Source organism: Tauraco erythrolophus, chromosome 8, assembly GCF_009769465.1.
Source record: "Tauraco erythrolophus isolate bTauEry1 chromosome 8, bTauEry1.pri, whole genome shotgun sequence".
Lineage (NCBI taxonomy): Eukaryota > Metazoa > Chordata > Aves > Musophagiformes > Musophagidae > Tauraco > Tauraco erythrolophus.
The window spans coordinates 29,499,934-29,525,816 of NC_141472.1; the positions used below are offsets into that span (position 1 = coordinate 29,499,934).

The 25,883-nt window shown below is 39.2% G+C and overlaps 1 protein-coding gene across 1 annotated transcript in view; it reads right to left on the minus strand.

Moving 5' to 3' along the window:
• Positions 1-3,573: 3,573 nt before the first annotated feature.
• CNTNAP5 (contactin associated protein family member 5) overlaps positions 3,574-25,883 on the minus strand; it is a 299,098-nt gene continuing 276,788 nt past the window's right edge. Inside the window, exons 21-25 of the mRNA XM_086616177.1 lie at positions 21,767-21,897; positions 20,356-20,440; positions 10,272-10,490; positions 4,803-4,874; positions 3,574-3,770 (exon numbers count right to left, since the gene is read on the minus strand). Coding sequence (XP_086472303.1) covers positions 3,574-3,770; positions 4,803-4,874; positions 10,272-10,490; positions 20,356-20,440; positions 21,767-21,897 — 704 coding nt within the window. The remainder of the gene's footprint in view (positions 3,771-4,802; positions 4,875-10,271; positions 10,491-20,355; positions 20,441-21,766; positions 21,898-25,883) is intronic.

The window sequence follows — 25,883 nt, forward strand, 5'->3', positions numbered from 1 at the left end:
TCTAGAATGATCATTAAAAAAAAAAAAAAGGAAAGACTCACCCATTCAAAGAGCAATTTTAACAAAAATAGAAGAAATTGTTTGTAATAGATGGGAAAAAAGGTCTAATTTGAACTGTGGAGAATGAAAGCAATTTTAACACTAGTAGATTTTTGCAAAATTACATTTCTTCTCTTTTAAAAAAAACTATTTTTAATTGCCTTTCACTGGTACTGAAGTAAATCAGATGATGCCCTCTCTAAAGTAAGCGTTGTAACAAAAAAAGAGAAAGAAAAAAGAAAGAAAGAAAAAAACAGTTAGGGTACTTCATATAGCATTTTTTAGCTACCTTTTAACAAGAATATTGACATCCTGATTTACAAGATAGGATTTTAAACAGCAAGTCCATATAAGGGTGTTCATTTGTCCAGCCCTGTAGCATATAAAGATTCACATCTTATTACATCCATATGTATAGATGCATGTGTTTCTGTATACTCATGCATGCATTTATGAATGTGCAGTTCTTTCTTTTTTACAGGTGCGCATCAACACAGCTAAATTTGCAAAGAGTTTTACCAGCCTGGGCTCTATTAAATGAGGATAAAGAGAAATGGACAAACAAACCACTTAGACTGTTTTGCCAGGTCTGGGCTTGCACACAGCACGCCACGTATTCTTACTCTCTGGCCCAGGACTGAGCCGCTGAGCTGTATTTGAAATGTTTGCAGCAACACTAACATCTATATTTGGTCATGGGAACTTGATCTTTCTTGAGAAAGCTCAGCATCTTAAAGAATCAGGCCCTAAGATGGCTGAAAGTAATTTAGTTGCTTGAGAAATGAGAGGACTCTGCTTCATTGCTTGGTCTCCCCTTTCCAGCTACTCCACTGCTGGAGCTGCTTTGCTCTTTATTGCTGCACTTTTTAGTAATTTCATCCCTGGACACTAACATGTACAAAATCAAAAGGATGATTGGTATCTGTTAGTTTGGCTAGGGAAAAATACACATCTGCAGGCACTCCCCTCCTTTCTATTCCATTCTTCATAAAGCCAATTAAGTACATTAGGACTTCAGAGATGTCTCATACAGAGGCCATTCCAGATAAGATGACTCAAACATGGGCAGAGGAGTCCATGCGCTCATTTATTCCTCCCCTCCCGCCATGCAAAACAAAGTAACTGGGAGGGAGGGAGGGAGGGAGAGAGGGAGGGAGGGAGGGAGGGAGGGAGGAAGGAAGGAAGGAAGGAAGGAAGGAAGGAAGGAAGGAAGGAAGGAAGGGAGGAAGGGAGGAAGGGAGGAAGGGAGGAAGGGAGGAAGGGAGGAAGGGAGGAAGGGAGGAAGGGAGGAAGGGAGGAAGGGAGGAAGGGAGGAAGGGAGGAAGGGAGGAAGGGAGGAAGGAGAAAAGAGAATTGCTTTGCCAGGATTTAGATAAAGCAATGTAAAGAAAACACAGCTAATGAGTCATCACGCATCTCATCATGCAGAAACACTCTCAGGTAATCATGTACCACGCAAACAGTCAGCATGAGGCAAAAGGGCTATTGTCGACCACGTTTGAGGAAGAATGGCACCAATACGAACTTCAATAAAAACGGCTTTATAAAATTGCTTGGTTACAGTTCTGGTTATGGGGCTGGCCTCTCATACTCCTCTTCACGTGAAAGCAGTATCATCCCAAGATTGCTTTGTCTTCACAAGACATTACTTCTCATAAAGTCTTCCAAAAGATGTAAGAAACATCATATTCAAACTGTCTTTTATTTACTCTTCATTGTTTATCCCCTTCTCCCATCAAAAAAATAACCAGCTGCATACCTTTGCAATGCATTGCCTGGAAAAATAGCACCTGTTGCATGTGTAACTTCATCTCTAATTTGCTGTGGGCTATTACCTCATACCGCGATTCTTTGAATTTTAATCTATGTAAAAAGGGCCACCATGCAGAAACCCCAGGATGGCTGCAGAAGGGTGTAGGGGTCAAAGAAAGAGATTCAGCTGCACAATTAATTGTCTTGAATTAATTCTTATCAGGATGACTGCAATAAATACTTTTTTTTTTTTTCCTTAGCTGTTGGATTGATTTAACTCCTGTCAGAAATCTTCAAGTCTGACTGCAAATTCTACATACTCTTCGGGAACCCTGAGAAAGCGGTATGTCACACAGACACAAACAGGGTGTGAAAAACTTTCCTGGGTGGGACTTCTCAATTTCTTACCCTTAGGATGGCTGTGCCTGAAGAGAAGGTTTTTCAGCCTCACACTAAAATCATGCAGCACAAGTAAAATGGGCAGGATTAAAATCTTCAGTATTGTTCCCAATCAGGAAAGGACAGATGACTTTAGAAACAAGAGGGAAGATTAATTAAAAGTAGAGTATTTGGGATCTTTTTTAACTTGTTTCCATAACGTTCTACCTTGCAAACAGAGTTGATTAAATAGTAACCTTTTTAGAGGTGACATTAGACCTCTCTCTGTTTAGCTTTGGAGAAGATATTCCAGTTTCTACAAACAGGAAATACCAATCAATCTTTCATGCAGTTTTGGGAGATTTTTTTGAGTAGGGATTTTTTTCTTTTTTTAGAACTGGTAGAAGGTGTGACTCATGTTTAAGATTAAGCTATTTTCGTTTTTTTCTTGTCTATGTACTTTTTCTTTGCCACAGTGGCAATAGCGTTTAACCTCAGCACATGATAATCCTCCATGGCATGAACAGGTATATGCTGCATTTCTAACATTTCAGACAAATACAGAGCACCTAAGTCCTAGCAGCTTCCTAAAACCTTTGGAGATTCAAGCTACTATTTTCCATGCTTCAGCTAGAGTTATGCTAGAGTATGTTTGGTCTACATAGCCAGCCTTATGAGATGGAAGTGAAAGAGGTGCACAGGAATGACATTTATTGTTGATACATATATTGTTGGAAAAGTACTGGTAAGCCTAAAAGTTACAGTAAAAGGACAGGAGGTTCAGGGAAGGAGCATAATGAGGACAGTTTTATTTTTCCTTATCTCATACCAGCTTCTCAACTGGTATAAATTAATGTAACACCATTGAAATCAATAGATATATATAAATTCATATCAATTGAGAATTTGGTTGATTCTTTACAATTGTTGCAAATGAGCCTGTAAAATAAATCAGGTGTTTTGGTCTCATTCTTTCCCTCTATCCTGTCCCAGTATCTGTAGAGCTACGTATTCAGCTACTTTACCTCTAATTTACATAGTCCAGCTCTAGTGTAAAAGTGATGAATTAAATGGCTCCAGAGAAAAACACAAATAAATGTAGGGACTTTGAACCATCCAGGAACCCACAGCGGAAACCAGGTGTGCATGTGGATCTTATATTGAGTGGGGTGGGATAACAGGTCTCTTGAGCTGCAGAAGTAAACTGTGACTGCCAGGTTCTTGTGCAGAGAATGAGGCACTGCGACTGTTGTCGGTGTTTCCTGTGCAGGGCGGTCTTTTCCAAACAAAAAAAAAAGAAGTTAGCAAAAAAAGAATGCTTAAAAAAAAATACAAAAAGCAAAAAGGAAGGAATAAAGGAAGGAAAGTTAGGGGAGTGAAAGTAATAAGAAATTGCATTGTCCATCAGATGAAGTATTCCCTTTTGCACTCGCTCACTGTGTTCTGCAAGTCAATGTCAGCTTTAAAGGAGCTCTCCAGGTTTTCCGGGTATTCCTTCTCCTTTGTCTGGCTACTTCGATGTGCTTGTTTGTGCTGATAGAGAAATCTGCTCATGATGGCAATGATGCAAAAGATGATGAATATCACAACTGCTATTACACCTGAAGAGGGGTGAAAAAGGAAGGATAGAAAGAGTAAAAAGCAAAAACAAAACAAAAATCTCAATTACCTCAATAATACATTACCAATGCACAACATCTAGTGGATATGATAGATCAGTTCATCTCAGTCTGTACACAAACATCTGCCTCTATCATACCTTCCCTGGTAGATTTTATTTCTATTTTGTCACCTTAAGTAAGACTTAAAGCAGCAAGTATTGATGTAATTGACCTTCTAATTTCAGTCAAATTCTACTTTTACTGGAAGTGAAGTTGAGTCAGTGTTTTTTAAAAAACCAGATCTGTATGCTCATAAAAATTCCTGCTCCTTCATATTTTCTTCTGTGTTGTCTCTGGAAATCTTGCATAAGCCTTGTACACTTTGGTTTATAGCTTCTAGATATTATCAAAGGCAGCTCCCTACAGGGCATCCTATAAAATAAACAGAGATAAATAGCCTTCCAGGTTGTTAAAGGAAAAAGAAAATCATACATGAAGCTATAAGGACAACTTTCCCTAATATGGAAATGCTTCCATATGATGTAGCGAGTTCCACTATACCAGCAGCTTACATAGAGAGAGCTCAAGAAATATAGGGGGTGTGAATACTGTGCTGAGGCTCTCATCAGAGTGGTGTGTAAAACAATTACTAGTTAGCTGGGTCTTACACCACAGAATCTCAGGGAATCAGAGAATGGTTAAGGTTGGAAGGGACCTCTGGAGGTCATCTACTCCAACTCCCCTCCACAAGCAGGCAGATAGACAGACTTTGGCTACATTTTAGAAGACTCAGGTTCTTGACTATCCATAATGCCTTTTTTTGGGTGATATCCAACATCATATGCTGCCACTATTGGCTTCATCCATAATGCAGGTGCCTATCTAGGCAGCTTGATACAGATATGTGCTGATAAATACAGCAAATACTAGACCTGCATTAGATTACAAAAAACTTGAACTGGATTTCATGGGGCCCAGATGCTTGCCTTGACAGTATTATTTTTCAGTTGTAATCTTTAAAAATGAAGTTACCTCCAATCACAGCTGAATCGCTTCTGACTGCATTGGTGAGAGGCTCCCGTTCATCTGTCTTCCCAAAAGGATCTGCAGTTGGTTAAACAAAAGAGGACTTATTTTCTATATCAACTATATTCATTTTCTCTGTGGCTTAGACAGAAGTGTCTTCTTGCCCTCATGAATTCTAATCTGTTTTCAAAAGATGTGATTTGGGGAATTGGAGAATCGAACCAGAAAGCTTCCTGAAAAATAAAGTGAGCTTGCAGGACAATTTTCTTCTGCATCTTCAGGAGCAAAGTCTGTTAAGGGTGTATTTAAAAAGAATAGAAAGGCTCACACTAACATCTGAAAGTTTATTGGTAGAGGAATCAGAGAGACATTTACTAAATAATCTAATAACTAAACTTCTTAGTGAGAGCTTTTCATTTTATTTTTTTTTAATACCTAAGAAACAATATCAGAAAGAAGCAAAAGGAAAGGAAGGCTAGACCAATTTAGACCTGACCTACGTTTGTAGATGCAGATATTCAAGTAGAATTCAATCCCATAAAGAGAAGCAGTCTCTGCTTGGAACAGCTTCTTGGAAGGGATGTTTTTCTCTCCATTGCAGAACCACAGTGGTCAAATTGGATTCAAAACAGAGAGAGGTCAGAAATGAATTCCTGTATTAAAGGCTCCTCAATGTTGGAGCTCTCTTGTACCCTATCTATAAATGACTAATGTCGTAACACTGGGCCAAGCATGGTAGTTTCAAATTCAGATCCGATTCTGAGAGGCCAAGCTCTCCCTGAAGTCAGTGGAGTTACAGCAGTGTACCTGCTTTAGTCCTGCACATTTCAGAAAATGCTATGTTTTCTACTGCTAGTTTAATCCAGCTTTTCTGCACCTTCACGTTTTTTTCCTTTCAGTTCATGCTCTGCTTTGATGAGATTCCTATCTGTCTTTCTCTCCTTTACAAGCCTTCAGGCTATCATACAGAGGATGTACGTGGGAGTTACGGATGATCGTCTCTGCTATATATTATACTGCTTTGCCAAACCAATTTTTCCAATGCAAGAGGTGGAAGCCTAACTGAGAAATTTGGTGTTGCAAGGTTTACTGTAATTGAACATTCTTGCCTTAGTAGCTGACTCAGCTACATTTTGGTATCTCATTGCCCAATATGTTTTTTATTGAAACAAGCAACAATTTCATATTTGTGTATGTGGAGGTGCTGAGTTTGTAATCATGGTGGCTTTGGGCTTTTTAGGTTCTTAAAGGAGGCACTTTATCCTTATTCTCTACATCACTGATACCAGCCCCAAAGATGTGCAGAAGGCATCAGACTCAAAGGGCTTGCATGTTTTTAGAGATGCAACTCTACTGCAAGTTTTAGGGGTGGAAAGATTTCTCATTAAACACATCTGTACCGAAAGGTCAGGGTTCCCTGTATCTGCAGTTCATTGACTGAGCTACAGGCACCGTAGCTGGGGCCAACTGAACACCTCCAGTACACCCATTATCAAAGTGAATGGTAATTGCCAATGGCGGATTTGGACACTCAGGTTGAGATTATCTACCTGAGACCCCTTGCTTGTATATCGGGTGCCTATAAAGACGTTGTCAAGAAACAAATAAGTCATGGGAATGCTTCATCTCATTTACTACATTTGTGGGACTGGAACAGGGATATAAATTGTTGTTTTATACATAAATACAGATAGCATTATAGAAATGATTAGGTTGGAAGGGAAATCTGGAGGTTATTTATCCTAATCTTAAGCCTTTGAGCCTTAGTTCAAACCTGGGCCAAATTCAAAGTTACATCAAGGCTGCTCATAATTTTGTACATCATGGGTAGGTTCATCTCTTTCATTTTTCAGTATCTCATAGTTAGTTATATAAATTAAAACTAGTAATTTAGGTTCTTTTTATCTAGTCAAACAGAGGAAAAGAACCTACAGATACTTTAGATTCTGAGATGGCTAGACGGCTATCAAAGATGGATAGTGTGATTCACCTAGTTCTTTCCACAAACTAGAAGAGGGAAGTAATCATTACTTTAGAATAAAGATAATTTAACTTTCAGATACTGGATGTTAGGTGAAATATTTTCTACCCCAGTCCTCAGATGATACCAATGAAATCAGCTACAAATAAAAATTCACATCTGTTGAACATTAGTCCTCCTGTACTAGAGAAAAATCTCCAGCTGGTATCTGGTGCATGGCATTAGTCAAATAGAGTCACAAAAGTCTATTAACTACGTATGAAAAAAGCATGAAATTAAATTTCTACCTTAAAAATTATATAAGATGTCATTCATGCCTAAAAGATTATGTAAGATCTGACACTAAATGCTATTAAAGCTCCATTATTTTTTGGTGACTGTTACTAGAATTTAAGCAGTAAAAGGAAACGCAGAACAAATATTGGAGATCAGTTTCAGAACGCAGGCCAACAGACACAGGCCTTAAGTATTATGTTTTGCCTGAGAAATAAAATCAGGACACAAGGACAGGAGGGTTTGTTACAGCAGAGTATGTGGCATGTGACAGCAGAACAACCTCCAGTGGGAGCACAATAAATTCTGAAGCCAAGGAAAAGCAATATTGTGTCTCATATGAGACCTTAACAGGACATCTTCCTCCTTTTAGATAAAACTGATATCATCCCAATGTGAATCACTGAGGTTGGAATCATGGCTTAGGTTGTAAGGCCCCTCTGGAAGTCCTCCTCATCTAGTCCAAGCCCCTACTCAAATCAGGGTCTATTGCAGCAAGTTTCTCAGGGTTGTATCCAAGGGTTTTGGATACATCCAAGGATGAAATACATTTGGATACATCCAATATCCAACATATTTCTCAGGGTTTTGGATATATCCAAGGATGAAAACTTCACAACCTCTCTGGGCCTCCTGCCACCTTTGCTAGATTTCGTGCTATTGGGATGGACCATTCTTGATCTTGGACAAGGTGATCCTTGAACCCGCTCTCCTAGACCCCTCTTCTCACCAGGGCTGTATCCCGTGAGATTCTTCCAAGCAGGTCCATGACCAGATCAAATGTTGTTCTCCTGAAGTCTGAAGTTGCAGTCATGCTTTCTGCTTTTTTACCTTCCTCTCAGGATTCTGAAGACCACCATCTCATAGTTGCTACAGCCAAGGCTGTCCCAGTCCATCCCTGGCCAGGTTCTCCTTGTTTGGAAATACCAGGTCCAGCACAACTAGCACAATAAGATGGAGACTTGCACTGTTTAAGCTGCCTTTCAGAAGCAGTTTTTTTCTGTATAGTGTCTGACTTTCTGCTCTTCAGCTGGGGTAGATGGACAGCTCAAGACTCCACCATTCACATAGCTGAATGTGCTCTGCCATTTACAGGATTTTAATATTAAAAAAATAGCATTGTGTAAGTCCATTATCTCCATGTCATCGGTGTAGAGTTCAGAATACCAAAACCTCTACATGTGCCTCAGTAAGGAAGAAGGCAATTTGCAGATCTTTGTTTAATGTCAAAACCACAGTAAGTCACCTCTCATTTTGTGTTTCCTAATCAGAAAGAGTGTGTACGGATAACTGAGCCATAAGTGAATGGATTTTATTCCATATCTGTCTGCTAGGAAACTTCCTTGAAGACAACAAGTATTCTTCTCTGAAGGAAAGAGCTTCAATTGTTTCAAGTTATAAATATAGAAAGCTTTTTTCACACATTTAAAGAGAGATTTCCTAGAGGGCTCTTTTGTTGCATCTGTACATTAGAAAATTGACAGAGACATGCACAGTCAACTTTGAAGTTCTATTTTTCTTCTCAGACACTCAATAATGAGAAATTGTGAACAGATGAATTGAGATATGAACAGTAAATTTGAAAGTTAATCTTTAACTCTGTCCTCTTTTTATTTCTTAAAATGTGTCCTTCCCCTATATAAATGTAATTTTCAAGTACCTCTACACAAAGTATAATTTGCTACAAATTCGAATTTCTTTTTTAAACAAGAATCTACAACCCAGTGCTCTTACTATAGCATATAAAGACATGAAATTTTCAGAACTAACTTGTTCTCAAGATTTCAGGCTTTAATCAAATCCAGTGTGAACAGTGAGGCAGCAGTGTCAGTTAATTCATCATATTGAGAGGAAATCGTATTTTAAAGCACAGAGTGGCAAAGACAGGGATGAGCTTTTATAAGAATTCTGCATTTCTGATGTAACAGTGCTTAACCCTGACAATAGAGTGCAACTGATTGTAAGCTTTAAATATTTAAGTCCAAAGATGCTACACTCTGCTCTGTGTTCTGTCCTCCAGTTCTGAGCCTCAGGTTTTACTGCTTTCTACACTCTACAGAAAAATTACATCATCGAGGTGACAGATCACAGGGCAAGAAGTTCATATTTTCAGTATCATTGCCCATTCGGTATTTCCAAGACACATTTCTTCTGTGCGTCAGAGCAGATACCTTAGACAACTCTGGGTGGTGAGAAGAAAGTTGGGGGGTGGAGAGAAGCACACACACTGGCAGCCGCTCTCCACAGAGTAATCAGCAGCCTTTTTCCCTATGCAGAATGCTAATAGCATCATTTGTTTTCTGCTGAATATCTTAGGCAGAAGCGGCAGGAAATGGGGATTTAATGCAAGTACAAATGTCAAAGGAATCATATTATGATCTAAACCAGAGTTTTATTAGTTGTCAGAAAAGAGAAAGTGGCTTTATAGGTCAAGGGGCAAAAAATAGCCCTTAATTTGTACTCCTTTCTGGTCATTAAGAATTCTGCCACATCCACTGGTGACTAAAGCAGCAACTTGATTGTCCCTGTTCCTGGTGACAACATTTCCAGCTGCTCTGAGTTTCCTTCTCTGCATACAAATCCACATATGCAAAATACTTAAGATTCTCAGAGGACAGTTTCAGGATTGCAAATGATAAATGAACTGTTGGGATCATCTTACTGGTACCGCTCAAGTAGTGCTCCTTCTCTTTAACCTGAGAGAATAAAGTACAAGCATTCAATGGAAGTCACGCACACGTGTCGAGGGGTTTGTATGAGGAGTTTTTGTTCGTTTCTGCTAGGGTGGAAACAAATTTCGACTTGCCTGTTTTAGGGCTCCTATTGCTGATCACCACTGGGACACGGAATCTGTGTAACATTTATGTTCTCCTCTGAAATCTGCAGCACTGGAGCTATCTAGAGTGGATGGGACCAGCAAATAAGGTGCATAACCATAGTTCCAACGCTGTTTCTGTTATGGCTTTAGGACTTTTTTGTTTGTTCTAGGCACGTTGTAGGTAATCCAGGAACTTAGTCTGAAAACTTTAGTTTAGTACAATGACTTTTACAGGGGCCTTGGCTAATCCTAATGCCCATCCTCAACACTCCTAATTCTGAGGGAAAAGGCAACTTCCCAGTTCCAATGTTAATACTATCACAATTGCATAACAGCGAAAAGCAAGGAAATCTCACTGTACAGTATCATTTAAATTCTCCATTGCTTTCTTGGCAGGACGTACCTGATGAGGAATATATTGTGGTTACTGTGTTCACATCAGCTTCCATTATGGATGCACAGCTGGATTCAGTCAAGGAGCCTTTGACAGTCACAGGAGCAATGCTTGGGTGGCGTAAGGCAGCTTTCAGGGGGGCAATGTGGTTGTACTGAACAGAGGACAGGCAGCCAATGAAACCATAGGCATTTGCCTTTGAGACTTCAGAGTCCGGTGACAAACTATCTGCAGGACAACAGAAAAACACTATGGCAATTATGTGTTTTAGGAAGGCGCATAAAAAAATTAATTTTTTTTTGCCTTATCCATCCCTTTTACTTCTCTTCATCCAGTCTCAACTGTTCAAGTTCTCCTTCAGCAGCCTACAAGTTCTCCCTGCCCTGACCTATAAGGTTCCCATCCCCAGTCCTTTCTCTACAATGCTATTTACATTGAATCAAGTTGTCTTGGACATAAAAGCCTGCATTGTGCTTCCTTCTTCATTCATTTTCTCTACTATCTAGACAATATCTAACACATCATAGGTGCTGACCATGACAATAACAATAATAATAATAATCAGTAAAAATAGCAACACTGAATATCATAGGATCCTGAGGAAGATGTTCTTGAACTTTTTTTGCACCTGTTAACGACATCAGTTTTACAGATATGGACCATATCTTCAAAGCATTCTGCCTCCTCCACTCTTTTAATGAAGGAGCCTGCTCTTTATTGTACAATGCTTCACGTGGCCTAATGTTGAATAGTTTGCTAATATAGGCTTCCGTTCTTTTTCAAGAGTTTATTTTTCAGCTTACTTTTCTGATCCACCTAATCATGTTACTACATTTTTATAATCAGAATTCCTAGGAATCCTTGTTATGAGCAAGGCTCTCGCTCTGCCAGCCCTATTCTGCTAGCAAAATAAGAAGCAAAACTACACCTGTTTTTATCTAAATCAAAACCAAAACATCTCCATGTTCTTTCTCAGCCTGAAGATGAGATAGTAAAAGTAATTTATCTGTTGGTCTGTGTTCATTTAAATTTCACAAAGAGAAAACCTATTCAAAGGTTAGTGTTTTTTATTTAGTTCCAAATGTTTTAATATCAAAGATTGTTTGGGAAAGTCAGTGAAGGACAGCAAAGCCACCTTCCCTTTCCTCCAAGCTCTCATTTATTTACTTTACAGAAATTGAAATTCATACTGCTTAGAGGTCAGTAACACGATGCATCTTATATCTAGGTCAATCAAACAAGAAAAAAAACCCCACCCCACATGTATACAATATCAAAAGTTTTTCAAGTCTTAAAAATTACCTGCTAATGAAAAAAATTCTAGCATTGAAAGTTTTGGAACTACTTCCAATGACATTGGAAAATAAGGATTCCCAGCTTTTCAAGTTTATTTTCAAAGTTTGAAAGAGTAAGATGGTAAACTTTAAAATAAGGTCAAATTTTTCCACTGTCATTCAAATACAATGATTTTACAAGCTCTCAGCCAGAAGAATTTAGGAAAAAAGTAGACTTTCTCTTATAACTGACACTGCTACCTGAATTACATAAACTTCTTTTACGTATAAGAAAACACATAGAAATCTCAAAACCAGCCCAAATGAGACATTATTTTGCTCTCAAGACCTGCAACAGTTATGTGATGCAGCCAGAGGGAATTAGCTAGGAAAGATTTCTAATCATGTTTGAATATCTTTGTGGAAGTATAACACGGAAGAGTTTGGCTGCTTCTCAGCAAAGCAAGGTACGATGTGAGTTTGCTCTCCAAGGGGTCTTACAGGAGATACTCAGTCTGCAGAGCTGTGATAGGGACAACTTGTGGGCTGTGAGTAACTGTAAGAATGGCAGACAGGAAGCGAAACAGCGAGGCTTTGGCACTGGTAAAACTGTAGCCTTACAGAGGTTCACATTTCCTCTTCTCAAAGTGTGTAGGAATTGGCTGCATTCAGGTTTTTAATGAGATTTTGGCAGGGGTCTTATAAAACAAAGAATTGTTTCCAAGTTTCTGCAAGAAGGCTTGTATAAAGCTAAAAGACTGACTTATAGTATTTGCCATCTTTGTCGAATTTATAAGCCCATTGTAAACATTCCTACTCTCAGCCTTTCTTGTTTCCTTAGCTCTGACACAAAAGTTGGATTTGTTGGTATCTTTTAGACATCAGGCAATCTAAATTGCTCTGCTCTGCCCCAGCGTGCAAAAAGGTAAAGCCTAAGAAATAATGAATTCCTTTTTCATGGTACAGTAGTTTGAAAAGTCTAAGATACAGTACTTCTGAAGGCTTTTTAAAAAAGTCAAATTAAGGGCCAATTCCATGAGTCTTTTGTCAAAGTAAGCTTTGCATGAATGAGAACTAGGAGATTTGTGGCCGAAAGCCTTTGAAATTTGAAAAAAAGAAATCAAAGAACAAACCAAAGCCAACCCCAGAGTCCTCTGGTAAAAATTCCACGTGCACAGATACAGTTTGCTTTATTATATGGCTTTGGTTGCGTGCTTTATGTCTTTCAGAAAGTGGGACTTTTACTGTTCTCAACAAGAGACCTGCACAACTTAGATGTGAACGACTTATTCTGCCCTCTGAATTCTTAAGTGGATAATGTAGATCTGTGATTATGACATGGTTACCTCTCTGAAAGGCTTATTAAAGGCCACTCTGTCACCTGAAGTTTTAAATCACAATGAAATGTTTTTCCAGAAGATATTTTCACTACATGACATACTGCTCAGTAAGAGAAGCACCTGGGTGAAGTTCCAAGGTCTGTGTTGAAGCAAGGTCATATGAAACATCAATGGCCTTCCTCTGACCTGGCAACACTGTGAATCCTTCCATGCATTTGACTAGCCTGGAGAATCGCACTGAATTGCTGCTGATGGCTTGGTTTGATTGTCTAAGTTTTTAGCATTGCTTTTCTGTCCTTGGTACTGAGTTAGGCTGAGTTACTTTGAATGATTTCTACATGGGGGTGAGAAGGAAATCTTTTTCAGCTTTTGAGTAATTTAACTGTCTCTTCCCCACAACTTAAGTTTACTGTATACTTAGGAAGTAAATTTTAAGCTTTGTCTTTTGAGTTGTGCATAAATCAGTCTGACTCCTCACTGGATCATCCAGCTGCTCCCTGGAAGCTGTCTGCAATGTCACAGCTCAGTAAATTTTGTATTGGTTTTGCTTTCTTGTTTTCCAGGTAGTTGCAATGGCTTTCCGGAGTAATGAGGATTAGATCTAATATATTTGTATTTTTTAAACTTTATTGATTATATCAACATAATTTATCTGCTGATTTTTCCTATTCACCAAAACAGACATCCTGTTCCACTGCTGTTTCTTTGTGCATCTCTGCCATATACAACACACTTGCTTTAAGATCTTAAATAAGTAAAGCAGTTTTAAGTCTTAATATCTCAGTAATGGGGAATTAATTTTTGTCATAAATCGAATTCTACTGGAATTCTGTTGGATCAATCATTAAGTTGCTCAGCAATGTACCATTAAATTGACATAGTAAAGGCTAACTAATATGACAGCAAACTGGAATCTAAGAGAAATCAAAAGCGTTATTTGCCTGCAGGGAGAGTGGCTCAAAAGACCTTCTTTCTAAAGATATTACTGTGGAAAATGAGACTATAAACGTTATCCGACATCTTTTTGTTCTTTATAAACATTACTTTCATGTCACTCGGAAACTTAAATCTGAGCCCAAAGTTTACTTGTGTGCTCACTTAAATCCTGGAAGGTCTATCATGGATTTCCTTAATCAAAATTTATTTTTAACGTCAGTGAGAGCAGGCATAGCCTATTTTAAATATCTGTGCCCTAATTAATTAATTAATCTACGTGATTTGCTGGTAGAAGCACAAAGGCTAATTTACTCTGCATGCTGAAGCACTGGTTGTCCTTTTTTTGAGTTTGAGAAATAGAAAGATGATTTTTTTTATGGGAATTAAAGTGTATCCATCACCTCATTTTGCCAAGGTGCTGAAAAGCACTGGCAAGATTACTTCTTGAACATTGTCACTAGATTTGAGCCTGTGACCTAGAAGCAAAAGATTCTTATAGTCTTCACGCTGCACCTGTCTCAGAAGAGTAGAGCTGACTAGCAGGTACCATGTAGTTACCTCAAAAAATATGATGCTATGCCCTTCAACAACCTCAGTAAACATTGCTGATAGTAATCATTAATTTAGAAAGGGTAGAAAGCATATCTTGTATTAGACTGGAACTCACAAAATGACATCTTTGGAATAAGCTCATTTCCTGATGTCACTCTGCCAAAAAGGCAGTAGAGTACACAACACAAAAAATTTTCCTGGTTAGAACCATTGAGCTCAACCAATTTGGGTCTCACTTAAGAAAAGGATAAGCTTGAACAGGAGATGGGTTCCAGGCATTCAATGCACCTCCAAGATACTTCTGAAAAAGCAAAAGACAGCAAGAGCAAAGTAAATGTACTTTTTCTCACAAGTTCTCCCAGGAATGAGCAGAATGCACCAGGATTTTCTTGCCAGCATTTTGTGCCAAGGGGAACATTTGAGAATTTTTATTTCATTAGGCTTAGTGGAGATCATTTCAGGCATGCATTTAATATGTTTCTTTAAAGACAGTTTGTCATCAAAAATGAAGCATTGCTTTGAGTTGCAATGTGAAATTTATAACATGTCACAGTTTTTGACATTGGAATCCTAATCTGTCACAGCACAGCCAGCCTTATGTGATTTAGCATGGGCTCAAAATATAATCCATAGAAAGAAGAAAATATGTGAGAAGATAGAGAGATGATGTACAAAAGAATACATTCTTTTCTCGGGAGCAGACAGCTAAAATCAACTCAAGTGTCAAGAATTCAGACTAAAAATGAAATTTCTGTGTAGAAGTAGATGACCTTGGACACTTATTTAGGCAGTATTATCATCAAGAACATGGAGATTTAAGTATGGTGTTATGATCATATGGTAAATGATATTGCTGGGAAAAAGTCTGAATAAATTTGAGCTCTTTTTGATAGACATGATGGCATTATTGACTTAGATCTTGGATCTCTCTAAGTGCCTGGGGCAGCCAAACTTTGCTTATTTTAACTGCTGCTGTCTTGGTCCCAAATGCCTCTCTTCTTTTATCCTAAGTAGTCACTTCCATTTTCTTTAACGCTTTACTAGGCTACTAGGAGGAAAAATCATTTTAGACCTATAATGCACTCAAGAGATCTTTTTCCTGGGTATAGTCCTTCGAAGAAACAGGTATTTAAGGCAAGAGGAGTCTGCAGTAAAGAGAAGAGCTTTGCAGTGACCAGAAGAGCCCAGCCAATATCTCTTGCAGCCATTGCTGTATTGTTTATAATGCTAAAGCATGATATTCCAAGACTGTGACTTTAAATTTCTCAAGTAAATCGTGATCTTGTGAGCTTAAAAGAGAGAATAACTTTCCTCAAAAAAAAACGGATGTAAGACTCTTCCATAGAAACTCTTTAAAACGAGATGCTTCTTTAGGGAAGCTTTGAATCTCAGAGTTAATGCCAACTTTCTCCTTCCGATTTAATTATCCTGTTATCATCTCCCCCAATATAATACCATTCTTGGATGAACTGCTCTGTGATCTCTTCAGTGTATAGATTCCATTTTCTTCTTGAGAACTTTTAATAAGAAAAGCTATTGCATAAATCATAAGAATTGTACTGCACCTACATAATGGTTTTAATAAAATTACTTTCCAGATAAACTTTCTTCTACATACACTTTATATCAAAGCCGAATGATTCAGTGGAAAGACTCCTATGACTTGAGTGTGTTTTAGCTCAGGCTTTTAGAGATAAAAGATATCATGATCATGTGCTGGACTACATAGTTCTTCACATTGCCAACTGTCATGGTTTAACTCCAGTTGGCAACTAAGCACCACACAGCCAGTGTGGAAGGTCTGCTAGTTCATCAGTTTGAAGACACAAGTAAATTAGGTCAACATTAATAGATGTTAAGGAAATATTTGCAACCTTTTTCTTCAGAATATTCTCAAATCCCTTTCAAAGCTACTTTTTTTTTGCTCTGGTATCACTATACAGCTGGTATATTAGATTGCTCAAAAGCAAATATGCAGACAATCAGATTCACTTTTCCACATCAGTGATTTTTTTCCAGGGACTGTAATGGTGAAGTATTTAGACATGTTGGATCACAGTAGAAAGTTTTCAAAGAATCATTAAGGTCAATGCCTAAACAAATAAATGGTATTTTCCATTGGGATAGCAACTTTTTCTAGAAAAGGCCTAAACATATGCAAATATGTCTCTGAGATCAGAGAGTTACAGAATAATTTAAGTTGAAAGACACCTCTGAAGGTCATGTAGTTCAATCCCTTGTTCAAAGTGGAGTCAGCTTCACAGTTAGGTCAGATTGCTGATAGAGCTCATGTGGTTAAATACAGCAGTATGATCTCTGCAAGAAGTACTTAAAGTAAATGAAGTGGGACTCTGGTTAAGATTTCACTGAGGCTTTGCCATTAACTGTATGACCCACTTGGGGCCTGAATCCAGTACTCACTAAAGTCCATTGAAAAACTCCCATTGATACTGATGAGCCTCGGATAGGTTCTTTTGTGTCTTGCCTCTATATTTGTGAAGTAAAAATGACAACAAACTACAGGAAAATAATATTTCTCTATTGCTGCTGGATACTGCACGGATGAATTCAACAAATGTCTGTTGGCTACTCAAATGCTGCTTCTTTTTACTCCCTTGTCTTCAGAGCCACACTTATATTTAGATTGATCTTTCTAAGGCAGCTATACGGCCCCATTACTGTGGATCTGAACAGCTCACAGTCTTTAGAGCTTTTATCCTCCCTGCACCCCTCTGATGTAGGGATGTTCTATTATCCATGCTTTTCTGATAGAGAACAGAGATAGTAAAGCTCAGACTGGTTCCAGTGGGAATAAAATGCCTGCTTACCTTTATATCTGCACATAAATGGCTTGCCCAAGGTCATTCAAGCAGTCTGTGGCAGAGTGAGTGTTCCTATGTTTTGAATTCCAGGTGAGCCGCCTCTGCCTTAAATGGAGTTTTTTTTCCTGGAATTCAAAGCTGAGTGTAGGGTAGCCATTGGAAAATAAAGCAGACTTGAAAAGCAGAAAAAAATATCAGAGTTTGAGTAGCTCTTGACTAAAGGAAGTGTAATGGGGCTAGTGGGTGGGAAACACTATTATTTAAAAACTCGTCATTGTATAGAAGTGTACTTTTCAAGAGTTCCAGCTGTGCTAAAATGGTTATCAAAAGAAAATCTGGTGAAGAAGAGGTTTCAGTCCTTTATGATGTCCTGCTGGAAGCTCTCTTTGAGATTTCTCAGCCAATGGGAAATGAATGGTGGAGTCAAGAAAGAAGGTGATATAATCATCTGGTTAAGCAGCCAGGATCAGGCTGTTAGGGCAGGCAAATGAGCAGTGGTGTGACAGGAAGGAAGAAGAGAGACAAATTTTCAGAAGAGTATAGTACTGATATCTAGGATACATAGAACAAAGCTTTTCTATATGGTTCTGTTTCAGTGGACACTTAAATGGTCCTAATGAATGCCTTTAGGTACCTAAATCCCAGTGGCACCCAAAACAAACACTACAGGAAGTCAAGGTCTACTTTGAATCATCACATGTGTCTGGAAGTTTATACTTTGCTGAGGGGATGACAATGACAAGGAAGAAAATGCAGGATATTAGCTTAAGTCATCAGTGTTCACCTTCTGGTGAATCATTAAAAAAATCTATAGTAAACATTTTACCCATATAATAGTATAAATGATGAATGGACACATTTATGTAAGTTCTACATTCCTAAAATGACAAGGTCCTGCTCTCCTCTTGATACAACGAGGCAATACTCTCGACCTTGCAACAGTAGAGATTTTGGGTGGGTTTTTTTTGCCAGCATGGGACAGCGTGCAACCTGAGTAAGTTTGAAGACAATATAAAATTGGGAGGAGCAGCTGGTAGACCAGCTGGTTGTGCCACCATTCAAGCTGGAAAAATGGGAAAACAGGAACCTCATGAAGTTCAACTAAGGAAATGCAAGGATTTGCACTTGGGTTAGGAATAACCCCATCTACCAACACCGGTTGGGGCTGACCAGCTGGCAGTTTTGCAGAAAGAGACATGGAGGTCCTGGTGGACAACAAGCTGATCATGAGCCAGAAATGTGCCCTTGCAGCAGAGGCAGCTAATGACATCTTGGCAGCCAGAGTTGCCTTAGGAAAAGCACTGTCAGCAAACAGAAGAAGGTGATCCTTCCCTCATACTCTGCATGGGTGTAACACTATTAGAATGTTGGGTCCAGTTCTGGGCTCCCCAGTGGACAACAGACATGGACTTAGTGCAGTGAGTCCAGTGAAGGGCTGTGAAGACAATTAAGGGACTGCAGCATCTTTCATATGAGGAGACGCTTGAGAGAACTGGGAGTGTTCATACTGGAGAGAAGAGTCAGGTGGATTTGTGATTCTGTGAGAGCACAAGAGCTCTACTTCGCACAGCTAGAGGCATGGGAAAATACTAAGCAAATGAAATCCTAACATAGAAGAAAAAGTTTGTGGAAATTCACTTAACATATGAAGGAAAAAACAGAATGAGGATTCAGCTGGAATTAAAGTGACTTGCTGGGACGCATTGTGTGATTATTCCTGGTACTGCAGTAAGGTCTTCCACCATCTGGATGGCCAAGTCTATGGCTTCAGTGTCATTACAGAAAATGAACTATGGTTATTATTATTACTACTGCTAAAACGAAATCCCAATAAACTTCGTGACAAGAGAGAAATAACAGAAGGATATATCCATTAAAAGCTGTCTGAAGACAAGTCTGTGGTGTTCAGTGGAACTGAACACTAGACCTCTGGAAATACATCTGGGCTTTTTAGCCCTGCAACAACCTTGTACTTGTAAAGTTAATCATATTTTTGCGACTAAATCTAGTTTCTCTCCATGATGCTGAGCTGTACCTTGTCAGCTTGCTGGCTATATGTTTGAGTGTCTTTGTGCTACATTCCATCTTTCTGGTTAGAAAAGCTTTGGTTTATTGATTTGGTATCTATAGCTGGAGCTTTAGGTAGAGGTCATGCTGAGCAATATTCTTTTAGATTTTCAGCCCTACAGCTGACTGTTGTCAAATGAGATTTTTAGCTTAGCTCTGACTTGGGTGGGAAAGTGTCAGGTCCCCAAACTTGTCCACAAAGGCTTGGAAAACTGCTTTATTACAGTAGTTCTAATTAAGGGGAAAATCAGTTCCTGTCCTTAATCTGCTTAGTAAAACATGATGCCAAATGCACTGATACCATTATATACAATTATATTGCAGAAGTAGACATTAGAGCATGTCTATTGTTTCTGCCTAGCTACTAATCCCACAGGCCTTGGGTGCTATTAATAAAACAGATAAAATTGTAATAATGAAAACAGATGTTAGGCTTGATGTGGAGGTCCAATTCTAACAAAGGACTAAAATGTCTATAACCAAGGAAGCACTTAGAATCTTACTGGGAATGAATAAGACTCTTATATAAAGTAATATAACTTGACAACAAAATAGAAGAGTTCTACTTTCCAAATATCCTGGTCTTGTAATGGCTTTGTAGTGTGGAAGGGTAAAGATGAAGAAGGTCCATGTACAGAACATGCAGAATTGTGGCCTCAGTGCTGTATGGAACTTAAATATTCCTTGCAGAATTCAAATGGAAAAGGATTGGGAGTGCAAAAAGGGTAGAGAAGATGAAGGTTTACAGTGCTGTTCTTTTTATTGTTAGGAAACCGACATGGCTTGAGAGGAGCAAGCTATAGCCAGCAAAATGATATCATTAGGCTAAGATGCCACTCAGTGCAGCCACACAGGCAGTATGAATCAATTTACTGGAGGGAGCAATGGGAGATGTTAATATTGTTATCAGTGCAAACAAGTAAAGCTGCCATATTTTTGCATTGATCAGATATACAAATAGGTTTCCGGAATACTCAGGTCAACGCTTATAGCTAAACCAGCCAAACAAAAACCCAATCCTGTTAAAAACCCAGCTCACAGCACAGGTTAACTCCAGCACTATAACAACTGATGAATCAGAAATATTTTTAGTAGAACCTACCGGTGACCTTGCCCAAGGTGAGTGATTTGATTGCCTTAAAATCAATCTCAGAAAAGTTGTGTTTGAGTTTGAGGACTTGATCAACCTGGAAGAGTTAAACAAAATTAGTTCATTACAACAGCATGTAGACACCCCTAGATCTCTCTGTACTGCAAACTTCTGGGAATGCTCTCAGCTGCAAATCAGCTAATTCCGCCCCCAAGCACGATTCAGTTTCTAAAGATAGCAAAGTGAATGTGCTTTGATTTTAGCATGAGAAGCTGAAAGGTACACCAGAATAGTCACATAAAGGGCTTTGAAGAAACTTCCCCTGCAGAAAAGCTTAAAATGTTTGACACTGAAATCCCCCTGTTTCCCAAAATCCATGTCTAGTCACTTCTGAATATACTCAAAGGAGGCATCTCTAGAAGTGTAATGTGAAGAATTAGTTCTGCACAGAAGAAAACCACAGTGCAGCAGACAATAGGAGACTAGTACTTGAGGAAAATCCTGGGGTTTGGCATAAGCCTCCTTCCTAGATAATCAGGCCTACCCACCCTAGTTGCATGCTAACTGTGTTACCCTTTTACCACCCAGAAACAGAAACTGTAGACGAAACAAAAACTGTGGCACTCCCTGCGTTTGCCTCCTCCTCATTCTATTCTTTTAACACACAGTTTCTCTTTAGACTCTTCCACTCTTCTCTGCTGAGTGACTGCTGCCCAGATCTAACCAATTTGTTTCGTAACATGAACTGCTACAATTAGCCTCAGAAGGAAAGCAGAAGGAGGAGTAAGATGGTCCTCTTCTCCCTGTCTTGGAAGAACAGGCAATGCAGGGAAACAAGGCAAGGGAGGGTTCTTGTCTCTCATGAAGTTGTCAGAGTCTGCATGGCTTGACTCCAGCAAAGGGACAGGACATCGTCATGCACATGCATCCCATGTTCCCTCAGCTTTTCCTTTCTGTAAGAGGGTAAGGCAGCTGGGGTCATATTTTCCCTTGAGGCACACACTCTAAATGAAATTACATTCCCAGGTGCTCATTCCTCAGCTGTTTTTCTCCCTTTGGCAGCTTTTTATTGATCCGTATGGAGTGCTTCCTTTGGCACTACAGGTCACACAGACATCCCTAAGCCCTAGAACCACTCCAATGGTCCAGAGGAACTTCTGGCCAAAAGTGTTTCCTAATTCACAGACTGTCAGAGTCAAGGGAAGGATTACCCTACAGAAAACACCGTGGCTGCCCAGTCTTTGAAGCGGGGTCCGGATGGACCTTCAGTCTAACCCACAGGGCTGTTCTGATGCTGGACAAGCTTTGGTTGCACCAGGTCAATGTGAAACCTTTCCGTCCTGCTGGTGATCAGGCATTGACATCAGTGGGTCTGTCTGTGGCATGAAGTATTACTTAACACTCAACATAAGCAATGGCATACCTGAATGACGAGCTCTCTGCCTTCTCTGTTAATCTTCACATGGTGCAGCTCTCGGTTGGCAAAATTTCCAGAGTCAATGGTGAAAATGAGGAGTCCATCCTTACTCAGCTTGTATCGGACCTGTAAACTGCCTTAAAAGCAGAGCAAAATGCTATGTATAAAACTTCTGTCTATAATGAGCTACTGTTCAATACCTTTACACAACATATAACTCATTTTATTACAGTGGAGTAACAAGGTTAAAGGGTCAAGAAAGAGGTTGAAGAGAAATGAAAGAGTTCAAACTGTAATAAAAAATGTGAAAAAAATAATGCACTGGAAGAGTTTTTCTTCCTACTAGCAAACAAACTCTGCTATGGAGAAAAATAACTTAATTGAGTAACCAAGTATATCAGAGGAGAGTGTGTCTGTCTGCAGGTCAGATGTTTAGCACTGCCACAAAAGCTGATCTACATTAGTCTGTTAAGGATCACTTCCACCAGAGGGCACGCAGGTCTTGTGCTGTTCTATTTAATATTGGTGGCTTTTACTACTCCTTTTCATCAAGATGTAACAGACGATGCAGAAGACAGTGACAACTGCAAGAATTATAACTTCATTTCAAACATTTAAAGGCCCACACTTACTGTGATTTATATGCAATACAAGGGAAGATATATTGTAAATGATTATACAGAAAAAAATATTTTTATTTTGGTGTTCTAATGTATTTGAAGAAATAAATATAATTTGTATAAAAATGAATGCCAAACATCTCTTTCAGTCTTTGTATCAAAAAAAGCATTGTGACTTCTGATAAATAACAGTAACCATAACAAATCAAAATGCACAAGAAAACAAGGAATCCAATATGAATTGTAATCCTTCCACAAATGACTACAGGGAATACATATACATGTGTGTATATATTTATAATTTAAAAGGAAAATAACTTGTTCTGATAAAATCCTTTCAAAGCTTACTTTTCTGAGAATTAAGCAGCAGGGAGAAAAAAATTCTGTGAACTTTTGGAGCTCTTTTTATGCACCAGCAGCCAAAATACGTGGAACAACAGCAGTACCTTAGAGTTAAAAAGCTTTTCTGAAGCTAATTTGTTGCTGTTTCCAAGGAGAAAATGAACGCTGACAGCACCGCAACCCTGAGTGAAGGGTCCTTCATTTATTCTGTTCTGAAAATCATCAAACCTGCATCTCCTTCCACTTCAGCACTTACATTAGCACAAATTCAAACTATTCCAAGCATCACTAGAGCTCGCAGAAGGCTACAGGCAAACGTTACCCATGCTGAATGATAGGGACCGACTGACTGATTGTCACTGAGGGATGTGTTCACACCGTCAGCTCTAGGATGGGTTTCAGTGTTTGCAGAGGCGACGCTTGCGTGCACGTCGTGGTGCAGGGCCATGTCAGGGAAGCTCGTGGTACACCTCCATGAGCTGCTGCACATGCGTGGTGCACTGTGGCGTTATTCAGAGGCACCTGTGACCCCTGATGCAGTCTGGCTGTTTAATGAGGTGAACAAGCAGCCCTGCTTGGCTCCAGTATTCAGCCGTATTAATGCTGTAAGACCTCTTGCAGCTCTAGAGTTAGTGACAGAGGGCATGGGGCAATTCTCCTTCACTACATAGTATGGATGTATCTGCTTCCTTCAGCCTTGCAAGTCCTGCCTCAATAAGGTCAGCTCTGTCGTCCTACAAGCTACTGTAAAATCACTTTATAAAGAACTTAAAACAACGCATAAATTTCCTTCAGAGGGGGAATTTTTACACCTCTACATAACTCACAGTAGTGTTGGTATTCCTTCCAGATTGGACCTAGATTCCTGTCAAGATCATCCCTCCTCCTTCTCCTTCACCAGGATGTTTGGCTGCTCAGACTCCTAAGAGCTGTACTTCTTGTAACATTCAGTACATCCCAGATGAGCACTGCTGCTCTCTGAGCTTTGGAGGATAGAAACAAAGCTTCCAAAAATAAGAGGGGAAAATGAGAATGAACTACTAGGATGAAGGCTTTTTAGCTGATTGAGAGGGCTGCTGGATCAGGCGAGCTTTTAAAGTGAACATAAAAAAAAAAAAAGAAATAAAAGGCATTTACTTTCTCACACATAGTCGTGGATGTTAGAGAGGAATTTGTGAAGAGATCAAGGTCAGTAACAACTGTTAAATTATTCAGTGTGATATTATAGGTCCTGCTTCAGCTGGCCTGAATCATACTGCAAAGATCTCATCCCCTCATTGCATAGCAAGGACAAGGAGCTACTGTCTATCACCATTAATGTCACACTTAAAGGTCCAAACTTGAATCACAATCTCATCTTCTGGTACTGAATGAAAGACACATCAAAAGGGAATAACAGTGTAAACGTCTTACAATCACTTTACTCTAGAAATACATGAGAAAATAAGCCCAAGTGCAAGTAAGTTTAGGGACTTTCTTCAGACTTGCTCATCGGGGCAGTGGGAGAGTCGATTAAAATGGAATGGTTGTCTGACCCTGCACACCACAGTGGAGATGACCATACAGAATAAGCTGAAACTAAGATGTGACAATGTAACAGACCGGCCCAAACTGAAAACCGTGTCCCAGCCGATGCACTTTGTAGGCTGCCTCTTACCTGAAGCCTTTGAAAGGGGAGTAGCACAAAAAATGGAACAGGGCCAAGATTTGAACGGTGACCTTGTACTAGTTGCTCAGTTTGTAAATGTGAAAAAACTTCTCTGCTCTTTTCGAATGCTATGAACACACCACTACATAAAATATAAATTGTTCTACAATATCCAGGTGATCAACATAGCAACCAGCACATTTGTGTTCAAAGAGAGCCAGCAGGATATGCAATCTATCTGGGCTCTCGCTGCTGCAAACAGGGATTTACCTGTTGACTTCATAAGAGAAGCACTGATTTTAAACCAGAAACCATCTGTTCCGTTTGTTGAGAGACAACGGAGAAGGTTCTTGACATCAGTTAAGAAAATATCTTATTTTCTACAGTGGTACAGTTTTACCTTAAATCATTTAAAGAGATTAGTGAATAGCATCTTATTTTATCAAATTGCTTTGAATTCCAATGGCAACTTTTTTTGGATGGCTGCTATTCAAAACTATCGAATTCAATTTGGCATTTTTTCCCGAGGTCAAATTTATATTAATATAAACCAGAAGTACATGGGCTTATCTCTCCAGAGGTGTTTTGGAATTTACATCTGCATAGTTGGGAGCCAATTTTGGCTTGCATTTTGTAACAAAACTTTTTTTGTTTTCAGCGTACAGGATAATTTCTCTGGCAGATTACATTGCTATTTTGCTACTTGACAGGCAAAATAAATGGTTTATTAATTAAGATTATTATTAACAATTTTTTTCTGCCCTCTGAATTTTGATTATCTGGTCTGCTGACTTTCTCCATCACATCAGCCCAGTGTCACTAACTGCAAATACAAATCTGTGCATAAACCAGCTCTGTTCTCCCTATTGTCTATTCTGTCTCTGTTTTGCATCATTTTTGCCTCACAATAGGGATTCACACTAATCATGAGCAGCGTAATTTCTGGCAGTCTTGTTGCAGTCATGCCTGTCATCCTCTCTTCAGCTCCCCATGTCTGAGCGTGCACACCTGGAGTGCCATAATGCTCAAGCAATGCACTGCCTGTTGTGTTTTCTTCCTTCTCTAATGTACGTGGAACTGCTGGAGGCAATTTCTACCAAGTCCGCAAAAGAAGAAGGGAAGGAAAGAGAGAGGTGTCATGTTTTTGGCCTTGGGCTGGAAAATTTTACTGGGCTTATTACCCCAGCAGTGTTAGGTAAGAGTAGATTCACACCTTTTTATTGTAGTAATCTCTCCCAGCTTCAGATTTTGCGGACTGCAGATCAGCATAGGATATGCTGTGCTAGCTCCAGACAAGAGAGAAGCTGGCATAGTTTAGCCACAGTGTTACAAAGCACAACGTGGCCTATTTTTGCCACTTACAGAGGAAATGAGTCCACATGGGATGCCATAATACTGGATGAGACCACTACTAGTATCAAAACTGGCTTGCTACGCATCACTGTGGTCTTCAATCTGTAACATGCAATATGCAGTAGTATAATCCATGACCGTAGGGTTGAATGACATCTCT